Source organism: Solanum tuberosum, unplaced genomic scaffold (assembly GCF_000226075.1).
Source record: "Solanum tuberosum cultivar DM 1-3 516 R44 unplaced genomic scaffold, SolTub_3.0 scf00017, whole genome shotgun sequence".
NCBI classification, from domain to species: Eukaryota; Viridiplantae; Streptophyta; class Magnoliopsida; order Solanales; family Solanaceae; genus Solanum; species Solanum tuberosum.
In genome coordinates this window covers 2220007-2242453 of record NW_006238943.1, presented here as the reverse complement: position 1 = coordinate 2242453, position 22447 = coordinate 2220007, and the positions used below count along the sequence as shown (strand labels likewise).

Below are 22447 nucleotides of genomic sequence, written 5' to 3'. Positions count from 1 at the left end.
ATTAGTCAAACAATTTTTTTACTCTCAAAATAATTCAGTCAATTATATTACTTTTTCTATCAGTTTAGACTTGCAAAACTTTTGCTTCTCTAAGAATGTTATGAACCAGGTTCGGTCCAATGTCGATACCTACACAGATGCCACACAACTAGTTATTGGACCGAGAAGAAGCAACATAATTGAAAGGCCTTTGCAAAGATTGATTTGGGATCCAGACCCATTTAACAACTAACTAAAAGGACGACATATGAGAAATAACGGCCAATTTTTAATGGATCACTTTGGGCATAACTCAAATAAGCCCAACTAGAATATATATTGTCCAACCCATTAAAACTTGGACGGGGACTAAAAATGTACACGGTTTAGAAACACAAGGAACTATTTATGCACAAGGTTAAAGAATACAAACTATTTTGGGTAATCGCCAAACTTTATACTCGTTTTTATTAATCTTTACAACATCTTTTAGATTTGGACACTATACTACTTTTTGGACTAAATGTGTACACATTTTAGAAACATAGTAGACTACTTATGCTCGCGATTAAAGAATTAGGAGCGGTTTCGAACTATTCCCAAACTTTAGAGACTGTTTTCATCTTTTTATCTATATTACATGATACGAAATACAAACATCTTTTGCTCTACTCTCTTCGTTTCTTTTCCTCACCTTTTTTCTCCCCTCTCTAAAAGTTCACTTATAAGCCATCATGTTCTCAGGTTCGAGCAATAGGTTTGGAGAAAATTATAATAGAAGTGTCACATCTTAATGGGCCTTACCGTACATAGATTTAGTCTGGGCTCAAATGCGGATTGAACTATAACTTTTTTTGCTCTTCCCAAAAAGACTACTTCTTGGGATTTCAAAAATCTCCCCCTCAACTATTTTTTAGTACTTCCCTCTCTTTGATTCTTTCCATTTTCCTCAAGAAAAGGGAATTAAATTAACCCTAAATCTCCTCTGTCCCATTTCCTTACAAGAAGTTGTCAAAAGGGTTGAATTGATTTCTCTGATACTGCCGTTTTCTTGATTTTACAACTCTTTTTGACTAAAAGGGTATTTTAGAATCGCTTCAAAATTATTAAAAGACACCCAAGTTCACTTTTTTAGGTTCTTTGTTGTTTTGGGTCAGTTGGGAATGATCTGATATCTTTGTTCTTTTTTCAAGAATGGCTGATGATATGGTCATTCATTTTGCATCCAATTCTTCTAACCAATCTGACCAGTCTTTGCCTACAAAAATAGCGAAACTTGAGGCAAGAATGGTGGGGAAAGCTTCATCTGTTACATCTCAAGCTAATTCCTGGTCTTCACCAGCTATGTTTGAGAATGTTGCTGAGCCTGCCGCCGTCTCTAGTGATTCAGATGATGATGATGATGTGAGTTTGTGAAATGATTTTCTTATTGCTGTTTCTTTTTTCTATTATAAAGTAGTAATTTGCTAAATGCTGCAAAATTTCATAAATTGTGCATTTAAAAGCTTAGAATTCAACTTAATTTGTGCTCTCTATATATCTATCTAGTTAATTACTGTCTTTACGATTTTAGTTTTGGTCGGGGTTTCATGTAAACAGGTACCTTTGCAAGCATGGTTTACTTGTGTAACTCTAAAATAGTACTAAGAGAATAATGTAGAGGATAGAGATCTATTAGTTTCAATCTTTATTAGTTTAAACTCCTTGATTTTCACTAAACTTCATGACTCGAGCACACAATCCTCGAGATACCACGTGTGAAATGAAAAAATTGCTCATTGTTTTACCTACGATACCTCTTTTGAACTTCGCTACATAGAAGTTGAATTTCCAAAACATTATTCTATTTGTTTACATTATAATACTCTTTCAAACCAAAATGGAGCTTTAATGATTTGTAAATAATTCAGCTAGTTTCGATATATCAAAATTGTACGTAGGATGGATCTCTCACACAGTTTGGCAGGAGCATAACATCTTTTAACCAAATATACTACATTGAGACAATCAATACTTATTATAGGAGTGACGGAAAGTCGGATTAATTAACCCTAAATCTCCTCTGTCCCATTTCCTCACAATAAGTTGTCAAAAGGGTTGAAATCATTTGTCTGATACTGCCGTTTTCTTGTTTTTACAACTCTTTTCGACTAAAAGGGGTTTCTTAGAATCGCTTCAAATCATCAGAAAGACACCCGAGTTCACTTTTTTAGGTTCTTTGTTGTTTTGGGTCAGTTGTGAATGATCTGATATCTTTGTTCTTTTTTTAAGATAGGCTGATGATATGGTTATTCATTTTGCATCAAATTCTTCTAACCAATCTGACCAGCCTTTGATAATTAGAATCATATTAACGGTGAAAAATCTTTTATATCATTATCACTTTATGCCCTCAACCTTGCTAAACCTGGGGCTATATCGTTAGCATTTTATGTCCGTATCGCATAAGTGGTACGTACCATCCTACTCTGCTTGCCACTAAAACAGTGCTGTTTGCAACCTAGTACTGCTACTGATCTGGCCTCGTTCTTCACATGTTTCTTTCTATGCATTTGAAAAGTTTGACCGAATACCTAAATTTTCCAATGTATACTAAATACCACACACCAATTTCCATCATGTCTCTTTTTATACAAGCTAAATTTCTGCAGGAGATTTACAACTCATTAGTAGCAAATGTTAAGGTTTCTTATCCGAATCTTCAAGAGAAAAACTTATCCGACGCCATTAATGCAAAAAAGGTCTTCCTTTAAAAGCTTTCCTACCTTGTTGTACTCAAACTTTAACCAGTCCACATCTTTTAATGTTTCTTCCTTCCAAAACCTGATCCGATAAATCCGAACAGAAATCTGTTTGAGTTGTCATAACCTAATAATTTGTGACCTCAGAATTTTAAAACAAACACACCTCAGATAGATTATGGAAGTACATTGCATTAGTTTTCTCCCTTTACTTAAAAATGGGAAATTTGGATCCAAATATCTGCCATTTTAGAATGAATCAGAGATTTACTTTAATAAGCCTGGTTTTCTGTGGTATAATAACAAATATTCCTAAATTGGATCAGTGCTATCAAAAGCAAACAGCAAGAAACTGTAAGGTCTGTTGGGGTTTTAAGCATAACTAAACGCAAATAAAGTGTGGACTTCAATGAAAAAAGGCGCAAATATTTTTACAATAAAGTGAAATACCAATTGTTTAGCGTCTCCTCTCTGGGAAGCGCTTATTCGCAAAGATAAATTTATCTTAGACCCTTAGGGCTCGGTTGGCTGGGAACAAGTTATCCCAGGGTTATTTTCCTACCCTAAATGTGGATAGAAATAACACTACAATCCCAGGATAAGTTATCTTGCAATTTTATCCCAACCAAAAATGGGATAAACTCATCCTAAAATTAATCTCGGGATTAGTTATCCCTTATCCCACCTACCAAACAAGCCCTTATTGACGAATCTGAAGCGTTGAGGCACTCAACATGTTTTGAGGCTTGCTTTTAAGGCTTAAGCGCGCCTTTGGCAACTTTGGATATGATTTGTAAGAACTAATTACTCAGTGTGAACTGCTCAAACTACTGATTACAAATTTGTGTTTAGTTTCTAGTCCTGCACTTTTTGCTCTTAAAGCATAACTTTTCATTCTCGTCGCTGACATTTCTTCTTCTTCTCTATCAGAACGGAGTGGAATATCTCATACAAGCAAACACTCAGAAACGGCGCAAACTTGAAGAAGACGACAGCTCAACTTCGTTTGACCGTGTGGAGGTATATCTTATATAGGTTTGCTATGTTTTGTGAATAACTTATTGTTCTTCTTGTCCAGTCCCTTTAGGTGTTAGCAAATCTAATTTCTGAGATACTCTCTTTTACAACTATCCATTTTCTAGCAATTTTATCTTAGGGTGTTATTCCGCTTAACCTTCTGGAAGAATGTATATGCTAATGCTGAAGCAAATACTTTTTTAGACAGCAGCTGATACAGGGAAAAAGATGGTAGAGAATACAGAAACAAGCAAAGTGGGTTCAGATGTGAATAGACGAAAACAAAGCCGTAGTAGGGGACAAACTAATTCTGGTAGAGGGCGTGGTTCCCGAGTTGGTGATCAGACCAGGTTACAAGCAGGTTCTGTGTCAAATGGTCAGTTCGAGAACTCTTACAAGAAGGTGAGTTTTTTCCTGGCATGATTTAAGGTATTGTTTTAGGATAGCACGATCTAAGGTTTATTTTAGGATTGCATGATTATCAGTAATGGTTGAGTTTGAAAGGATAAGTTTGAAAAATACAGGCAAATGTTTGTCCAAAAACGACACATGGAAAGTTAAACAAACAAAACAAGAGAAGCTCCTGCTTTATCAATGTCAATTCTGAAATGTTTAAAGCTGAATATATATATAAGAGTTCGCGCTGATAATTTCTACTGTTTATTCTTTATTGTACCTTCACAATGGTAAAATCTGGATTCATGCTGTTAGTTTCCACATTCTATATATTGAAATTAATTTAGTTTTCATTGTTGTAACGTGTTTCCTATTTTCTTATGTCTTCCTTTATACCTTAGCCACCCTTGTTTCAGTATATTGTGTGCTCTATTTTTTACATGGGTGATACTCCCTTGATTATCTAATATAATTTTGCTAAACGCCTAGACCTTGCCCATGCCCCCTCCAAGAAAAAAGTATGGGCAACTCCCTCATGTTCTATTCTGGTTGTTTTTAGGTTTGTAATCCCTCCTATTTCCAAGGTGTTTTCTAATATATAATGGCCAAGGTGTATTGTTGTTTGAATGCAAACACCTTGGTAACGCATCCTTCCACCAAATGCGGAACAAAATTATCCTGAATTTCAGGCAAAGATTACTCTAAATGATTTATCCCACTCTTTCCTATTGTTAATTGGCTAAACAAGTATGAGTAGGATAACTCATATGTATAAGATCTTGCATAATAAAATTGTTTACCATCTTGTTTGTTTGTAGATCCTTTCCTGGTGCTGAATATTGTAGTACTGTTAAGGTTATGGGAAAAGCTGACACATTGTACAATAAACTTAAGTTCACTGCTGGTTCCTGCATATTTGTCATATCTGGTTAAAGAGAAGACTATTCTAGTGCAGTCTTATCCAAGAGACAATTTAATGCATTAAGTTTAGCCAAAAACAAAAAGGAACTATTATTTACTTAGCTCTCCTCATTCTATTCTGGTTGTATTCGTATTGTCATAACTTGTATCTTCAGGTGTTATTCTAGTGTTTGATGAGTCAACCCAAGGTGTATTTTTGTTTGGTGATTGCTATGCAAACACCTTGGTAATGCTTCCTTCCCCCCAAATGTGACGATAGTCATCATAAATTTGTTGCTAAGAACCTATAGATGATTTATCCCATCCTTTACTTTTGTTAATTATCTAACCAAGTATGAATAGGATACCTCATTTGTGTAATATCTTACTTGATCTCATAAGTTGTGTGTCATCTTGTGTTGGCCCCATTTCTGATGGTGAATATTGCACTTACTGTCAAGTTTACGGAAAAAGTTTGCACATTGATAGTATCTTAAATTCACAGTTGAGTAGCTGCATATTTGTCCTATCTTGTGCAAAGGGAAGACTAACATAGCAAAAGTCCTTTTTGGCACTTAACAAGTTCATAATTATGCTTGATGTTTGGGTTGGATTTGAACTGGATAAGGTTTTCTAACAATGATTTTCTGATTGATTTAGTTATCCTTGTATACCTTTTCCTGTTGTGTAGTTATATAGGACACTAGCGATTACTTGTGGGCATATTGAGCATGTAATACATATAATCCACTGCAACCCCAAAGGCCCTATTACTTAATTGTGAAAGTCAGTTTGATTTAGAAAGTATCAAATGCAAATAGATTGTAATTTTGTTAGGTAATAGATGCATATTTTGTAACTTTACAATGAAAAGGATGATAGATTGCGTAGAATTGGCAGTTGTTTGTCAGTGGACTAACACATTACCAATTTTGCTTGTTGTAGTTGCAGGATAGTTTGCCTAAAGAGCAACTTGGGCATAATGGACAGACTGCATCAGAAGTATGGCTTTAGTTATAGTTTTCAGATTTCTTCCATACTTTTCTACTGTCAAAAGTGCATTCTAACCTACAATTTCTATCTGGGGGAATTTATGCCATAAAAAGGGTTCACAACTCATGAATTTGTATGCAGTCACTCTTTGCTACTATTTATAAATTTTTAATTATTAAAATGATGTGGAATGCCCTTGACATTAGGAGGAGATCTTACGGGCAAAAATTGTGGCTTTGGAGGAAGAGCTTAAGAAATCCCGTCAAGAGGCCACAGATTATCAGTATCGGTGTCAACAGCTGGAAAAGGTACAACTTCTTTAGGTTACCTAGAGTACTGCAAATAATCCCGATATCGAATGATGTACTAATTCAATACTGGATAACAACATATGAATTAGTATATACCTGTATAAGGTCTCATAAATGCCTAAAAATTTGCTATAACTGGTACCTGTTTAGTTAACCATCTTTTGTTATCGCTTGTAACATATGAATTAGTATATACCTGTATAAGGTTTCATAAATGCCTAAAAATTTGCTATATCTGGTACCTGTTTAGTTAACCATCTTTTGTTATCGCTTGTAACATATGAATTAGTATATACCTGTATAAGGTCTCATAAATGCCTAAAAATTTGCTATAACTGGTACCTGTTTAGTTAACCATCTTTTGTTATCGCTTGTAACATATGAATTAGTATATACCTGTATAAGGTTTCATAAATGCCTAAAAATTTGCTATATCTGGTACCTGTTTAGTTAACCATCTTTTGTTATCGCTTGTAACATATGAATTAGTATATACCTGTATAAGGTTTCATAAATGCCTAAAAATTTGCTATATCTGGTACCTGTTTAGTTAACCATCTTTTGTTATCGCTTGCATGTTTCCAATAATGTTTAGTAATATTGATTTTAAAGCTAACAAGGTGTTTGAAATAAACAATTATGTTTAGTAGGGGAACATGAAATTTGTTAGTCCCTCTAGTCCACATATTAAGAAACCAGTCAATAACATTAACTAAGAGGGTTATTTGATACCCTTTCCCTCTCCTAAACAAGACCTTTTAGAAATTTATTCAGATCATTTACTAGACGAGGGTAAAGTTGGATAAAATATATACCTTGTTTTTTTTAAATCACCTATTTTGGACCAAGTTTGAAAGGCTAGAAAATCACTTACTGTGGACAGGAAAGAATAGCAATTTATCTCATAGTATGCCTCATTTTAAACTCTTAAAATTGTTCTTTATTTGAGTTACAGAAAAACTTACTAGTCTGAATTTTATTTTGATTTCTAATCCTATATGGTAATTATAGAACATATGATGATAAACTGAATATGAATTTGGATAAAACAAATGTATAAGTCGAGGATATTGTTAGAAACAAATGCTTATTTTATTTAAAACCAAACAACTAGAGGGGTGATTTTGACATTGGAAAACCTTAGGAAGCAAAAAGTTGTTTATTAGTTGGTGTTACTTATGCAAGGAGACGGGTGATGACGTGGATCATCTTCTCCTATATTGTAGCCTAGCCACGACGTTATGATGGGATATTTTTCAGATGGTTTAGTATTTCATGGGCAATGCCAAGATCTGTAAAGGAGCTGATGTTCAACTGGAAGAGAGGAAGAATGTCGAGAAGACACAAGGTGTGGAATGTTGCTCGGACTCTTCCAAAATGTCGACGGGTGCGTATCGGATCCTCCAAAAATAGTGTAACTTTGAAGGATCCGACACGGGTCCGGCATCATTTTCGGAGAGTCCGAGCAACTTAGGCTCCGCTAGCTTTTATGTGGGTTATTTGGAAGGAGAGAAACATGAGTCATTGAGGGAGTAGAGATGAGTTCTGCTTGGTTGAGGAGTAGTCACCATCCCTTATTTTCTTTTAGTGCACCCATGTACTACCTGCTTGTATAGAAGCTCGGTGTCTTTTCTACAGAACCATATCTTTTTGTAGGTTCTCTACTTTTTGGTAGACCTCTTGTATATGGCCGATTTCAGTCTTTCATTCAATGGAACCTTATTTACTTGATCAAAAAAAAAAACCCCAAACAAACATTCTAGATTATATGTACAAACTTTTAAACTACTAAGCAAAAATGTGATTACAAATGCAAATAATTCAGAAATTATTATTTATTGAATTACAATCGCTAAATTATAATCTGTATATAACTTGTCTGTGAACCAAATGACCCGTTAGTTGATTTGGCTTCGAATAGAACTTTCAATTGCAACTGACCTTTCAGCATTGCATACTTAAATTATACAGGAGCTGAAGGATCTTAAAGATTACGAGCAGCAGACAAAGCCAAAGGTGTGCTTCATTGGTTGTTTTACTTCTTTTCATCGGTCAAGTTCTGATTCTGCCCTAGAAATAATCGGTACTGTTTGTATTTAGTTTGGGAGGTTACCTTTGCGAACCACATGACCAAATATTTGTGGCACTAACTAGCTACATCGGTGTGCTTGTCGCCAAATCAAATTTTTTGTCAGCTGTGATTGGTACTATATTTGCTTAAGTTATATATCTTTCGAGTTATCATCATATGTCTGAATATGCTATTGAAGTATGTATCTGTTAATATGATTTACCTGATGGAGGAACCTACAGAGTTGGTGTATTCAGCTTGACCACTTCAGTAGAACAGGCATTATTCAACTAAAAACCAGAGTTTTTTACATTATGTAGAATTATGGAGTATCGAATAGGCTGTAGTACCAAAGTTCTTTGCATATATATGGTATGTATGTATACACACGCACAATTTGGGCACACTCATCGTTATTTCATTTTCCTAGCAAAATATTGTTTTCAAACTTGGCTTTGTTGTTTCTAAAAATGCTTCTTTTTGTTGGTCCATTTGTGGACATATTTACTATCTCATGCAAGTTGTGCAAACATCACTATTTGGCTTTCCTGTCAAAATATTGCTGTCAAATTTTGCTTTAGTTAACCTACAAATTTTACTCTTAGCTGTGTCCCATTGTGTCTGCAAAAATCTCGTGTCAGCAAGCAGGTCAAAATACCAAGTTGATGAAAAATGGTTGATGTTATACCTGTTTATTGGTATTTCCTCATGGAAATGGTTCATTTATTTTTGTCTGCAGAGAACGAAAATAATGTCCGAGTTGCTAATATCTGTTTCAAAAGCTGAGAGACAAGAGGCTCGGATGAAAGTGCGCCAGGAATCATTGAGACTGGGCAATGTGGGAGTAATCAGGTACATCATTCTTATCAAGCTTGGTCTAGTATATTTAAGCAAGTTCAACAGATGAGAAGGCATCAGGAGTGTGAGAAGTAAGAAAAGGTGCAACGAGTTCCCATAATTGTGTGTTTACAGTTTACACTGAGGATCTTTTTTAAGTCGGGATTTATTTACCTTAGTTATGGATAATCTAAATACTGTACATATAGTCAGCCCCAATTAACTCGGAAGTGAGGCTTTATTATTGTTCTTGTAATAATAGTATGGTGATGGATTCCATGGTGCATATTATTTCTTGTAGTATTTTGTAATTGATGCAACTAGAGAGTGAATCTATCTTTGGGACTCTGGATAAGCACTCTAGATAGTGAGGTTTTAGGATAAGTAGAAGTAAGTAACACAAAATATTGCACTGAATGTAGCTTCCATGAAGAGGAATAATGGTGAAGTGAAATTTGTCGGGATTGTGATGTCTAAATGCAAAAGATTTAGATACCTCAGCTCAGTCTTGCAGTAAAATGGCATAATAGATGCAAGTGTACTAGATAGAAACACAGTAGAATGAATACTTTTTTGAGGAGATAACAAAGGAAGTCAAAGTAACATGGCTTAAATAGAAGTTTAATACACGAGTGGTATCCAAAATGGAGTTAATGTAGGGCACCTAAGGTCCAACATAGATGAAAGTGTAAAATGTGAATATTAAAATGGATGTACAAGATTTGAGGAATAATGGTGAGGTGAAATTTGATGGGATTGTGATGTCTAAATGCAAAAAATTTAGATACCTAAGTTGAGTCTCGCAAGAAAATGGCATAATAGATGCAAATGTACATAGAAACAAAATGGGATGATTACTTATCAAAAGAATTCTGGTGTCTTATGTGATAAAAAGGTGACACTAAGACTTAAAGGTAAGTTCTACAGAGCAGCAGTTAGACCAGCTTCGTTGTATGGGGTGGAGTGTTGGTTAGTCAAGAACTCTCATGTCCAAAAGATGGAAGTTGCGGAAATGAGTATGTTAAGATAGATGTGTAGGGGCTTACTAGTAAAGATATGGCCAGAAATGAAGATATTCAGGCTAAGGTGGAAGTGGCCTCCATAAGGCTGAGATGTTTTGAGCATGTCAAAAGGAGATGCATAAACGCCCTAGTGAGGATGTGTGAGAGGTTGACGTTGGAGGGTCTGAGGAAAGGTAGGGGTAGGCCAAATAAGTATTGGGGAGAGGTGATTATGCAGAACATGACAAGCCTTTAGCTTACCGTGGACATGAGTCTTAATAGGAGAGTAAGGAGGTCAAGTATTCGGGTTGAAGGCTAGTAGTAAATAGTTTCACATCTGGTCTCTCCAGCTAGTAGTATTAGAATTATTTTCGGTTTTATTATTTTACAATTACTTCTTGTTGTCTCGTATGCCTCTATTTTCTTACTATCCCGCTATTGCTCATGTCTTCATTTATGTTGTGTTTTTGCTTTCTTTGAGCCGAGGGTGTTTCGGAAACAACCTCTCTACTTGACAAGGTAGTGGTAAGGTCTGCGTACACTCTACCCTCCCCAAAACCCACTTGTGGTATTATTATGGGTATGTTGTTGTTGGACTTGTCAAAAGAAAAAAAAGGAATGAAAATAACATGGCTGAAATAGAGGTGTGCTTCAGGAGTGATATCCAGCCAGAAGGGAGTAAATGCTGGACATCTTAAGGTTTGACATAACGAAATTATAAATGTGAATGTTTTGATGGATGCACAAGATTGGACAAAATTAGAATGATCACATCTTGGTCTCAGCAAGTATCACCCATAGAGGTTAAACGAGAGGAAGTCTTGTTTGCCCATCTTTTTTTGAACAGGTTAGTGATTGTATAGGAAGGAAAAATAGTCGAGCACCAAGTAGTACAGTTTACATAGCTAGGGATCCTCCTATATAAAAGCAAAAAGAAAGGATTCCTTTTATACAAGTTTTTTTTTTCCTTTTATACAAGTTCCTATCCCTTTAGCAAGTCTATGAAATCTACCGTGCTAATTTCATCTTTAACATCTTGAAGATTAAACAATAAGCCAAAAGTGATGAGTATAAATACTCAGTCTTCTGCATGTCATCAGCTTTTCCTTCAAAGCATCTTGCATTTCTTTCTTTCCACAAAACCCAGCGTTTCCTTCAACAACAACAACATACTCAGTGTAATCCTGATCCCACAAGTGAGGTCTGGGGAGGGTGGGGTGTATGCATACTTTACCCATACCTTGTGTAAGTTAGAGAGTTTTTTCCCGATAGACCCTCGGCTCTAGAAAATTGTTTTCGAAACAGGTTTGAAATTTTACAGGAGTAAAAAATAGTTATAATGAAAATACTAAAGCAAGTAAAAGTATTGACAGCAAAAATAGTAAAGATAACCAAAGTAAAAGAAACAACAGTAGTAATAAAATTGAAAAATAAGATAATAGTGGAACAATAATAGTGATATGATAAGGAGAAGAGGGAGCAAATAAGGTTCTCTAAACTAGAAACATGATCTCCCATGGTGAAGAAATTAATCGCTCAGCTATCCATCAACCTTCTAACCTTATCCTTCAATACTCCAGCTGGTTTTTAGCTCCCTCACTGACTGAGGCATGGTAAATGGTATCTTGAATTTGTTTAAAAACAGTGACCACATCTGACTCAGTGACTTGCCTCAGAGCAGTCTAGAAAGAGATGGCTGCAATTTTCCCCTTCATTATTACACATGAAGTACCTAGTGCATAATGACAAACCTCTTTTCTGTAGATTGCTTTGTATCAGCACTGCCTCCTGAGTAGGCAACCCCGTAAAGCAATGATTTTTGACTTCCACGGCCAACTAAAAGGGCTGTTACCCTCACAGTTAATTGTTTTGTAGAATGAATTAACAGAAAATTCCATTCTTACGCGTATCTAGTGAGTACTGTCAAGTGCCTCGACATTTTGATTTTAGAGCCACTTTGTCCAAATCTTCCAATAAAAGAGCTACTCTAGGTATTCCCAATCAAAGCAATTCCTTTTAAAGCTAATACCCCAACATATACTTGTATGTTCATTGGTCCTTAGGTCCAGCACTATAATGATTGAAGGTAACATAAAATGACGAGACATACCTAAAATCACCTAGAGGGAAGTTTTCTTTGAACACCTACAATCTCTCAAAAGCCAACATGCTCAAAAGTAGAATACTATGTAAGCAAAAGATCTATATGGTTAATGACATCTTATTTTGGACTAAGGTCTAGTTGTTATTACGCTTACATGAGGTGTGACTTTACAAGTAATTCTTATTTTAGTTGGAGACTTGTAAGTCTTTTTTTTTTCCGAAAATGGTAGCTTTGTATATTCCTCAAAAGACAGTACTAAAACTGTACTGGTCAATATTTACAACATGTACTTCAAATCCTACTATCTTTTGCTAAATTGAGTCTAGTACATCAATTATGGAGATAGTATCATTTGAGTATAATTGGTTACACCAAAAACATAGTAGCATAAGATAATTTAGCTTGACTTTTTGCATACTATTCTCTATACTATCAAAAGCTCTAGAATTCCTTTCCTTCCATATTGCCCACCATAAATTAGCTGGAATGATTCTCCATCTGTCTCTGTTCTTGGATTGCTTTCCTGCTTCTTCCCAACTCTGGAATGCTTCTGTGATCTTGGCAGGCATGGTCCATAACATACCCTTAAGATTCAGGAATAACCTCTATAGTTGGCCAGTGATCTTGCAGTGTAGAAAGAGATGGTTAACCGTCTCAACATTTTCCCTGTATCCCCTTCTCTTTAAGTTGTCTCAAGTCGAGACAGCTTCGTTGGCTAACAACCAGACAAAACATGCCACTTTGAGTGGGATTTTGACTTCCAAATTCCTCTCCATGGCCAGTAACTTTGAGGCTGATTGGTGTGGTTCAGCCAGTTGTATGCACAACCTACCTTAAAACTTCCCTTCCAATTGCCTTTCCACCACAAAATGTCTTGACCCCTTCCAGTCCATTAAATTGCCCTATGGTGTTGAAAAAATCTGCTATCCTTTGAATCTCTCTTGAGGAGTCCAGTGATCCACTATGGTCTTCTGTTGGTGAGATACTAGAGAATATATATCAGGATACTAGACCTCTAGCCTACCTGCCTCATGCCAAACTTGGCGACTTGTAAGTCCATTTCAAGGATAAGTGTGAAAGTTAGGGAATCTTTAGCTTTAGTAAACTCTTGATCTTAAAGTATGAATTTTCTAGTATTGAGAATGAAATGGGTCTGAATCAAGCAAAATGGATACATAAGATTCATATACCCGATCCCCACTAAGGATTGAGTGTAGTTAATTGATTGATTAATTGCTGGGATTTTGTTGGTGATAACTATGTAACAAGTATACTAATAGAACTCTAGATTATCAATAGGACGTATGCTCATCCTCTAAGTATCAGTTTATTTTTCGTGTTATCAAATATCATATTTTGAACCTATTTATTTTTGTGACTGCTGATCTTTTTCTGCTCTTTGGTTAATTGCAGAGCTGGAACTGTTATATCTGAGGCCTGGGAAGATGGGCAAGCACTAAAGGACCTGAATGCTCAACTTGTATGTTCCGTATTTTGGTGGTCTGGCAAGGGAGTGCTTGTTTTGCATTTCATTATTTGGATATATTAATATATCCATGCCGACAACTTTCAGTCACTGCCTGTCCATTTAGCTTTTAAAGTACAATAGAACTTCAGCTTATGTCCTAACAACCATGCCCACAACAAAGGAGAGATTTGAATTTGGAAAAATTAGTATATTGAGAATCTGAGAGTTGAGTCAAGAATTTAAATAATAGTTTCTATTGCCTGGATCTTTGGACACACAAGAGTTAGTCAAGGAAAGAGGCATTTTACGTATTAAAAGGAAGACCAAGTAACTGTGGAGACTTACCTGACTTAACTTCAGTTAGATTGTTTGCAAGCTGAATAAACCCAATATGGAAACTGATCCTATATGCTATTTAGTTTTCGGTGTCTCCACATTGCTTATATCCTAGATCCAAGAGGTGTTATTGCTAATGAATCTTTTTTTACAGAGAAACTTATTAGAAACAAAAGAAGCTATTGAACGGCAGCGTAAATTGCTGAAGAAACGACAACCAGGTCAAGTTTTCCGTTTGAATCATACTTTCTCATGTTTCTTCTCTTGGATAGATTTCTGGTGTTATTTTGGTGAATGAGTGGATTTTGTCCCAAAAAATGTCCAAACCTGTTAGCTTTTTAGTAATGGCACAAGATCTCTAAAATTTCTTTTACTATATTTCTGGTCTTGAATCTACTGTTCATTAAATGGCTGCATGACATTCCAAAGGTCTAACGCAAGTTGTGTGATTTTCAAGTTCACTATCGTCTTACCAGATGACATTTGAATAAAGCTGGAGTTGTAAGCACACCATATTTAACTTGTATGCATCTCTTGCTTGAAGCAACACTTCACTGGAGGTTCTGTCTTAATATAGTTGCCTAAGTCTTATCATCTTGGAAATAATATTTTACTAAAATGACTCCCACATTGGCTTCTTGTTCATGACAGTTTGTCATTATTTCAGCAGGAATAACTGTTCATTTGATTTTTCATTTTCTTTGATTGCCCAAAACTATGTTTCTTGTAATATAAAAGGTTACTAACAATAAGGTTTACCCTACTATTGCAGATAAAAGTGATGGAGGAGATGTGGAGGGAGGTTTGCAGGAAGAAGATTCTTTCATTCAGGATGAAATCTACAAATCTCGTTTAGCTAGCATCAAACGAGTAAGTTTTCTCTTCCTTCTCTGAATATTTATCTGCCTACCAGTTCTGTCATTTGTGGTGCTTTGTTTCTAATAAATTCTCCATGCTTCACACCGTCATATTCATTTTCATTAGGAGGAGGATATGATAATGCGTGAGAGAGATCGGTATGAACTAGAGAAAGGAAGGCTCATTCGTGAAATGAAACGCATACGTGATGAAGACGGTTCTCGTTTTAACAATTTTCAGATTTTGAACCACCGATATGCCCTCTTAAACCTTCTTGGAAAAGGAGGATTTAGTGAGGTCTATAAGGTAGGAATCTGAAAGTGGGTGTTAAATATATTTTCATTCACCAAATGGCAATGTACACCTCTTTTATGTATTAACATACTGAGAAAAATATCCTTCCATTCACTTCAAATTGCAAAATTCTGGCAGGCTTTTGACTTGGTAGATCATAGATATGTTGCATGTAAGCTACATGGACTAAATGCTCAGTGGAGCGAAGAGAAGAAGCAAAGTTATATACGACATGCAATCAGGGAGTACAACATCCACAAGACTTTGGTGCACCATCACATTGTGCGGCTTTGGGACATTTTTGAGATAGATCACAACACATTTTGCACTATCTTGGAGTACTGTAGTGGTGTGTTTACTCCCTTTATTGCATAATCAATATGGAACAATTACAATAATGCTCAGCGCAATGAGGTATTTTAGGATTACCTCTCATATTTGTCATAAATGTTTTTGCCTGTAGGGAAGGACCTTGATGCAGTTCTCAAAGCAACACCTGTGTTGCCAGAAAGGGAAGCAAGAATCATCATTGTGCAGGTTTTTCAAGGCCTTATTTACTTAAATAAAAAGTCACAGAGGATCATCCATTATGATCTGAAGCCAGGGAATGTTCTATTTGATGAGCTTGGTGTTGCTAAAGTTACCGATTTTGGTCTAAGCAAGATAGTGGAAGATGATGTCGGATCCCAGGGTATGGAACTCACATCCCAGGGTGCGGGAACGTACTGGTGAGTGGTAGATTTATGCTGTCATGTTTTTAGTGAGGTGCACTAGTTCTGAATCTACTTTTGCTGTCATCTCTTGCCTTTGTAAAATTTTACCAAGGTCCATTATTTCTGGATGTATTGTTTCTTCAGGTATCTACCTCCCGAATGCTTTGAGCTAAGCAAGACACCTCTTATATCCTCAAGAGTGAGTTCTCCTGCTTTGCTTTAACTTGCTGATAAAGTTAAATAGGATTCCACTGTAAACCAGGAGTACACAACATTTTTTTAAATTCTTCGTTTCTAAAGATCTTGGACTTAATGCAGTGTCTGCATCTTGATTGATGCATATTTAATCCTAAAAGTCCATGATGAATGAACAGTTAACTATGTGTTTTTATGAACTAAACTCATAATTTATATTTATGTAACTAGGTTGATGTCTGGTCAGCTGGTATTTTGTTGTACCAAATGCTGTTTGGTAAACGCCCCTTTGGGCACGACCAAACACAAGAGAGAATACTAAGGGAGGACACAATTATTAAAGCAAGAAAGGTCGAGTTCCCTACAAGACCAGCTGTCTCTAATGAGGCAAAGGTGAGGTTTTTTCCTTGCTATATCTGACTACATTTCTTATCTGACAACGATATGATAAATTGTCCCTATTTTATTTTCCTTTTTGTGAGCATTATCAAGATAAACCAGAGGCCCTCAGAGTTGATAATACTGTTATTTCTACTAATATATATTTTGTACCCAATTCAAAATAAAATGAAACCATTGACGTTTGCCTACTTTTTAGGTCATGATGCCCCAAATTTGGTTAACGTTTGGTCACAACTATATTGTTCTTTTACTGATACATAATAATATGGCTTCGATTCAAGTTGAGTACATGCGCCGATTGGCTCCATGCTTTATCTCAATCCCCATCAACTACTGTATAGCTAGCATGACAGTAATCCATACATACCATGACCAGAAACATCTAGAGCATATCAAGATTCAGAATCAGGATACTAGAACTTAACTCTCGTGTCCGATATGAATACTCTGGGCATACTATCTAGTTGATGAAACAAAACTCGATTAAGCAATGTACAAGAAAAGTTAAATTCCAACAATATTTACGGACCTATTAGGATTTTGTTATATTGCTCTTGCCACTGATTCTTGGATCACTGTTTTATTGATTCTCTCCTTTCTATGTGTTTGAGCAGGAGTTTATTCGTCGTTGTTTAACATATAATCAAGCAGAGAGGCCAGATGTTTTGACTATCGCCCAAGACCCTTACTTGACATACACAAAGAAATGATACGAAGATGTTAATCAGCACAACTTAGGCAGAGAGGATCGTGCCTCTTGTCTATGAAAGTGGTTGCTCTCCTAATGTAGAGACGAGGAGTGGTACTAAGGGAATTTTGTACAGTTGTAAAGCGTGTATAATTTTTTGTCCCTGTACTTCATCTGGTCCATTCCCATGTTTTCCATATTTTGGTTTTCTCATCTTGGAAGGTCTTTTATGCCATGCTTATTTCATGTTTTGGAATTCGATGGGTGTATCGATGAAATTCCATGGCGATAATTTAGATTCTACCTACTAGTATGTTGGTAGAGGTTATACATTGCTTGAGAAAAAAAGCATGCAAGAGAAGTGGTTGATGAAAATATTTCATCACCTAATGTTTGTTGTTTAATCCTATCAAGTTTGTAACTGAATTTTACCAAGACATGTATTTAGTTTCTGAACAGCCTAAGATTAAAACAGATACCGTCTGTTTGAATATATGCCTCCTACTTTCCTTTTTAATCTATTTCAAAATAAGTCAGTTTTTATATTTTTGTAATTTTCTTAATTGCAGTATACTGCATGACATGTTTAAAATCATAATGCACCCACGAGTGTGACCTAATGATCAATGAAGTGGATTGAGAATTATGAGGTTGTGTGTTTAAATTCCAGCAGAGAGCAGAGATGAACACTCGGTGATTTCTTTTCATCTGTCCTAGCCTTGGTGGATAGAGTTAATTGATATTTATTGCTAGTGGAGGTGAGATATCTTGTGAAATTAGTCTTGATGTGCGAGATTCAAATGATATATTTATCATTTTTAATTTAAGATTGCAAAATTCCTGTATCTTATTATCTTAACCTTCATATCCCATATTAAGAAATGAAACGGGTGAATAATATTTATTTATATGCTTTCTCCAATTGTGGAACTATGTTGTTCCTAAAAAACTTTAATGTGACAAAGAAGCTATTCTCTTTAATTTTAGGTTGTTATAACTTGTAAGTAGAGATTGAATTTGTTGCAGTCAAATATATTTGGATCTTTTCAAAACTATTTCCAATCAAATTTGAATATCTTCAAGATAGATTACAATTTGTGAGTTGGAAAGCAACCAACAAAAACCAGGATATCCTTTTAATGTTTCAAAGGAGATCAAATTATAAACAATGTTAAACTGTAAAATATTGAATAGTTGTAACTTGTAAGAATGACAAAACATTGAGCACAAAGAACACTACAAAAATAATTAATATTGGTTCGATACAAATCTTAAACCTACATTGTAAAAAAGTGATTTTAACACGATATTGCGAATGTATGGTTTTTTCGATCACAATGAACACTTGCCTGCAAGTTAACAAGATTGGTTTTTTCTCGCTCACCAACGAGCACAAATCTAAGTACCCTAGAAAGGCTAGTTCAAGTACTGCCTTACCAGTAAAAATATTATACATGGAAGTACTGAGTTGTTGATCAACATTTTCAAGAACTGTGTTGTACTCCATAGTACTTTAGAACACCATCAAATGAGCCAATGGCAGCTTTACATTTGTATTGGATGACAAAGCAAGCTTCAGATCTCATGGCTTGCTCTATTAGTAAGAGCACAACACATGATGTGTGAGTCGGGTGCATGTCACAAGTGTGAACCATGCAGCAGACAAAAGCCTGGTATGTAAGTGAAGGAGGATTCTACCAAGTTCCAGACCGTGCATAGTGTCCTTGGAATTTCTCAGTTATGAGGAAAACAAACTATGGTGGCAGGCTCCAAACTAAAGCATTCATTCCAAGGATGGTCCTGCCTTGCAAAAAGAAAGAAGATGTCGTGTGTCTGGTGTCATCTGAAATGAGAAATAAAAGGTGTCAATCAAATGGCAACTATTGTGTCATTTCAACAATAACATACACGTGTAATCCCACAAGTATGGTCTTGGGAGGGTGGTGTGTACGCATACCTTACTCCTACCTTGTGAAGGTAGAACTATTGTGTCCTTAAATGACAGTTAAATGCATCAGTGAAGAATTGCCTTGTGTTAACGCACTGATTCAAGGCCCTGTATAGTGAGAATGAGTGCATGGTAATTGGTGGCGCAAAGTTACAGCTTGTTTAATGGGAGAGCATCCTAATTTTAACCAAGACGACATCCAAATGAGGTAAACATCACAATGGTAACTTCGGAAGCATAATACAAATTCTGTGAGCTCTTTGAGGTTCCCGTGAATACATTTTCCACTGTGTTCCAACACTGACCCCAAAAGTACCTGCTAACTGAAACTTCTTGCAATAACCAATATTTAGACGTAAACTCTAACCCAGACGTTGACAAAAGGGGGGGTATAGGTAGTCTCAGGAAACTAGTATTGCTCCCTTTATTGATTTTATTCGCCACAAGGTAGAATCAGACCGTCAGCACTCAAATGATGCTTAACTGCCTATGTCAGATGAGTTAAGCTATCAGTTTCTGCACAGATCAGTCTCCTTCCCGTGTTGACTATCTCTCACAAAAACTCACTTCTTGGGTAAGGCGAACAAGGGATTGCAAGTATTGAAATATTGTGCATATAGGTAAACATTCTTACATGTGGATGTATAAACTGTTGAATTTCCTTGAGACAATAGAAACATGTTTAGTGCAATGATAAGTGTAGTTTTAAAATGATTTAGGTTGTGTTCAAATCGCACTTGCGACATTCTAACATTTTTCTTTGGATAGCCTTGTTAGAATTCTTGGCTCCACAATTATATTTCACCCCAACATAACAATTAGTCGGCTTGTTCTGGTACTCTCTTAACTATTGATTGCAAACCAGATCACTCTAACATATGTTAAGAGAGTAGTAGAGTACCACAACATGCATGCTTACATCATACACTTGTGGGGCGGAGTGCTGGCCAATCAAGAACACCCATGTTCAGAAGATGCATGTAGCAGAATGAGGATGCTAAGATGGATGTGTGGGTGTTGGGAGCAATAAGATCAGGAATGAGGATGTGTGGACATACTAGGAGCGATAAGATAAATAATTAGCAGAAAAGGCATAAAAAAGTAAAACAACAAACAAAGAAAATAATGTGGACCCCAACTTGTTTGACACTGAGGCATAGTTTTTGTTGTTGTGTCTAAAGAAGATAATGTAATTGATTTTCTAAATTCCAAACACATAAATAGACAAACCTCATTTGTAGAGTTCTGGATTAGAGGCCTGCCTAATGATTGAAGAGCCCACAGCTACGTAATCAATCCAACGCATCAGGTTGAGGGCCGAAAAACTCATCGGACAATAGCGAGGTACCGGAATATGAGTCAGCATTCATCAGGTTACAAAGTCGGAACTTGATTGTTCATATTCCGCTTTATCATGTTGGATCAGTTGTGTGGAGGAACCAAAAGCAGCCATCTTTTCTGACAAAAGCTTAAGAGTCTCCTGTTTATTAGCCAATTCCATAAGCACCTTGATCCTCCTAAAAGAAACATTACTTGGTTTTTGCCCTTTATTTACCATTTGCAAGAAACATCTTTCTGCCTCCGCCAACTTTCCCAGATCACAGAGCAAATCAAACAAAACATCAGAGACCAAAATATATGAGCCAAATCCTCTCTCCATCATGTCATCCCACAGCTCAAGTGCCATCTCCACTTTCTCATGTCTCCTGCTCAACCTGATCAGAAACATACACGACTGTGTACTCGGTAAGCACCCAGTCTCCTTCATCCTCTGGTACAAAGTCCACGAACTTTTCAAATCATTTATCCAAAAAAATGACCTTAAGAACACATTATAAGTAGTGGCATTGGGGCTCAAACCATTTCTAACCATCTCATCCATCAAACTGTATGCATCCCCGATCCTCTTCGCAATGCAGAAGTTCCTAATCGCAGCATTATAAGCAGCCACATCCGGATAACATCCATATTCCCTCATCTCCTTCAAAATGTGCCTCGCCTTATCAGGTTGTCCAGCCAACCCCAACCCTCCAATTAAACTTGTATAAGTTATCACATCAGGAGTAATATCCTTCTCTCTCATCTCCTCCACCACCGTAAACGCCTTCTCCATCTCTCTCCCTTTACAATACACATCCACCAAACAATTAAATGAAACAACATCCGGTTCAACTCCCAAATCCCTCATCTCCTTAAAGAAAACCTCCGCATCCTCGGACGACTTCCAACCAGACAAAAGTATATTAAAAGTCTGGTTATTTGGCCTAAACTTGTACTTCAACCTATGATACACATTCCTAGCATCACTCATACTTTTCTCCTGACACAAAGCCCTTAACAATGCATTAAAACAATCAACACCAAACTCATTCAACAGTCTCTTAAAACCCCAAAAAGACTCAACAGTTTCCCTAACAGAGCAAACCTTAGCAACTCTACCTAAAACAACTTGAACTGTTCTGGGTGTTATCAAAGATTGATCTTTTCTCTTCATTTCCACTAAAACCTCCCAAATCTTATCAAATTTACGATTCCTACCAATTACATACAAAATGGTATCTAAAGAAAACCCAGTATGATAAAACCCTTTTCGCTTATCTGCATATTTAAAGAACTCTAAAGCTTGTAATGGGTTTGAATGAGAAAAACGTACCCTTTTGAGAACTTTGTCGATTAAATCGTTTGATAGTTTGATTTGTGATGATTTCAGTGCTTGTTTCAGTCCTTCTGGTGACTGTGTTACTGTTATGATGCGGTAAAGGGTTTCAACTTCTTTGTCTATGGGAGCTGAGGATTGAGAATGGAGAGAAGAAGGAAGAAAATGGGTCGTTGGCCTTTTCAATTGAAGAGCAATAGAGAGATTCTTGTAGCAGAAAATTCGAGCCATTGTTGGGAGCTTCTTGTGGAGTTTTGAAAGTCTGCTAATTTTTCTTGAGATACTAAAGGGGAGCAAAGCAGAGTAATAATTTTTCGGAAAATTTTATTTAGACATTCGAACTAAATTTCGTTTCAATTGAACCTTTTTATATCGTATTAAAATATTTTAATTAAGCACTTTCGATTTAACTTTAAAAAATTGTTTTGCGTGAATTCTTGTTCTAGTTAGATAACTAAATAAAATTTGTCATTTTTTAATTATATGCATTCGTTGAAATAAGGCATGTAAAATTTCATACATATTCTACTTGAGATTGA

General features: G+C 36.0%; 2 protein-coding genes across 4 annotated transcripts; one reads left to right on the top strand and one right to left on the bottom strand.

Moving 5' to 3' along the window:
- The first annotated feature begins 798 nt into the window (after positions 1 to 798).
- On the top strand, positions 799 to 17821 carry LOC102601544 (serine/threonine-protein kinase TOUSLED). 3 transcript variants are annotated; one of them, XM_006340242.2, is made up of 16 exons: positions 799 to 1380; positions 3651 to 3740; positions 3942 to 4139; positions 5979 to 6035; positions 6233 to 6334; positions 8309 to 8353; positions 9148 to 9260; positions 13764 to 13830; positions 14309 to 14375; positions 14927 to 15024; positions 15139 to 15318; positions 15445 to 15655; positions 15770 to 16034; positions 16164 to 16218; positions 16446 to 16607; positions 17231 to 17821. In XM_006340242.2, exons 1-16 carry the CDS (start codon positions 1174 to 1176, stop codon positions 17324 to 17326), a joined length of 2013 nt encoding a protein of 670 aa, XP_006340304.1. In that variant the 5' UTR covers positions 799 to 1173; the 3' UTR covers positions 17327 to 17821. The 3 variants fall into 3 exon arrangements, with proteins under 3 accessions (XP_006340304.1, XP_015158381.1, XP_006340303.1); XM_015302895.1 differs by having other exon boundaries at positions 799 to 1383; positions 5985 to 6035; XM_006340241.2 differs by having other exon boundaries at positions 799 to 1383.
- Positions 17822 to 18536: 715 nt separating this feature from the next.
- Positions 18537 to 22204, bottom strand: LOC102601203 (putative pentatricopeptide repeat-containing protein At1g02420). The gene is made up of 2 exons (XM_006340240.2): positions 20483 to 22204; positions 18537 to 19147 (listed from the first exon to the last, which is right to left on the bottom strand). The coding sequence occupies exon 1, from the start codon at positions 22137 to 22139 to the stop codon at positions 20622 to 20624; it is 1518 nt and encodes a 505-aa protein (XP_006340302.1). The 5' UTR covers positions 22140 to 22204; the 3' UTR covers positions 18537 to 19147; positions 20483 to 20621.
- Positions 22205 to 22447: the final 243 nt, after the last annotated feature.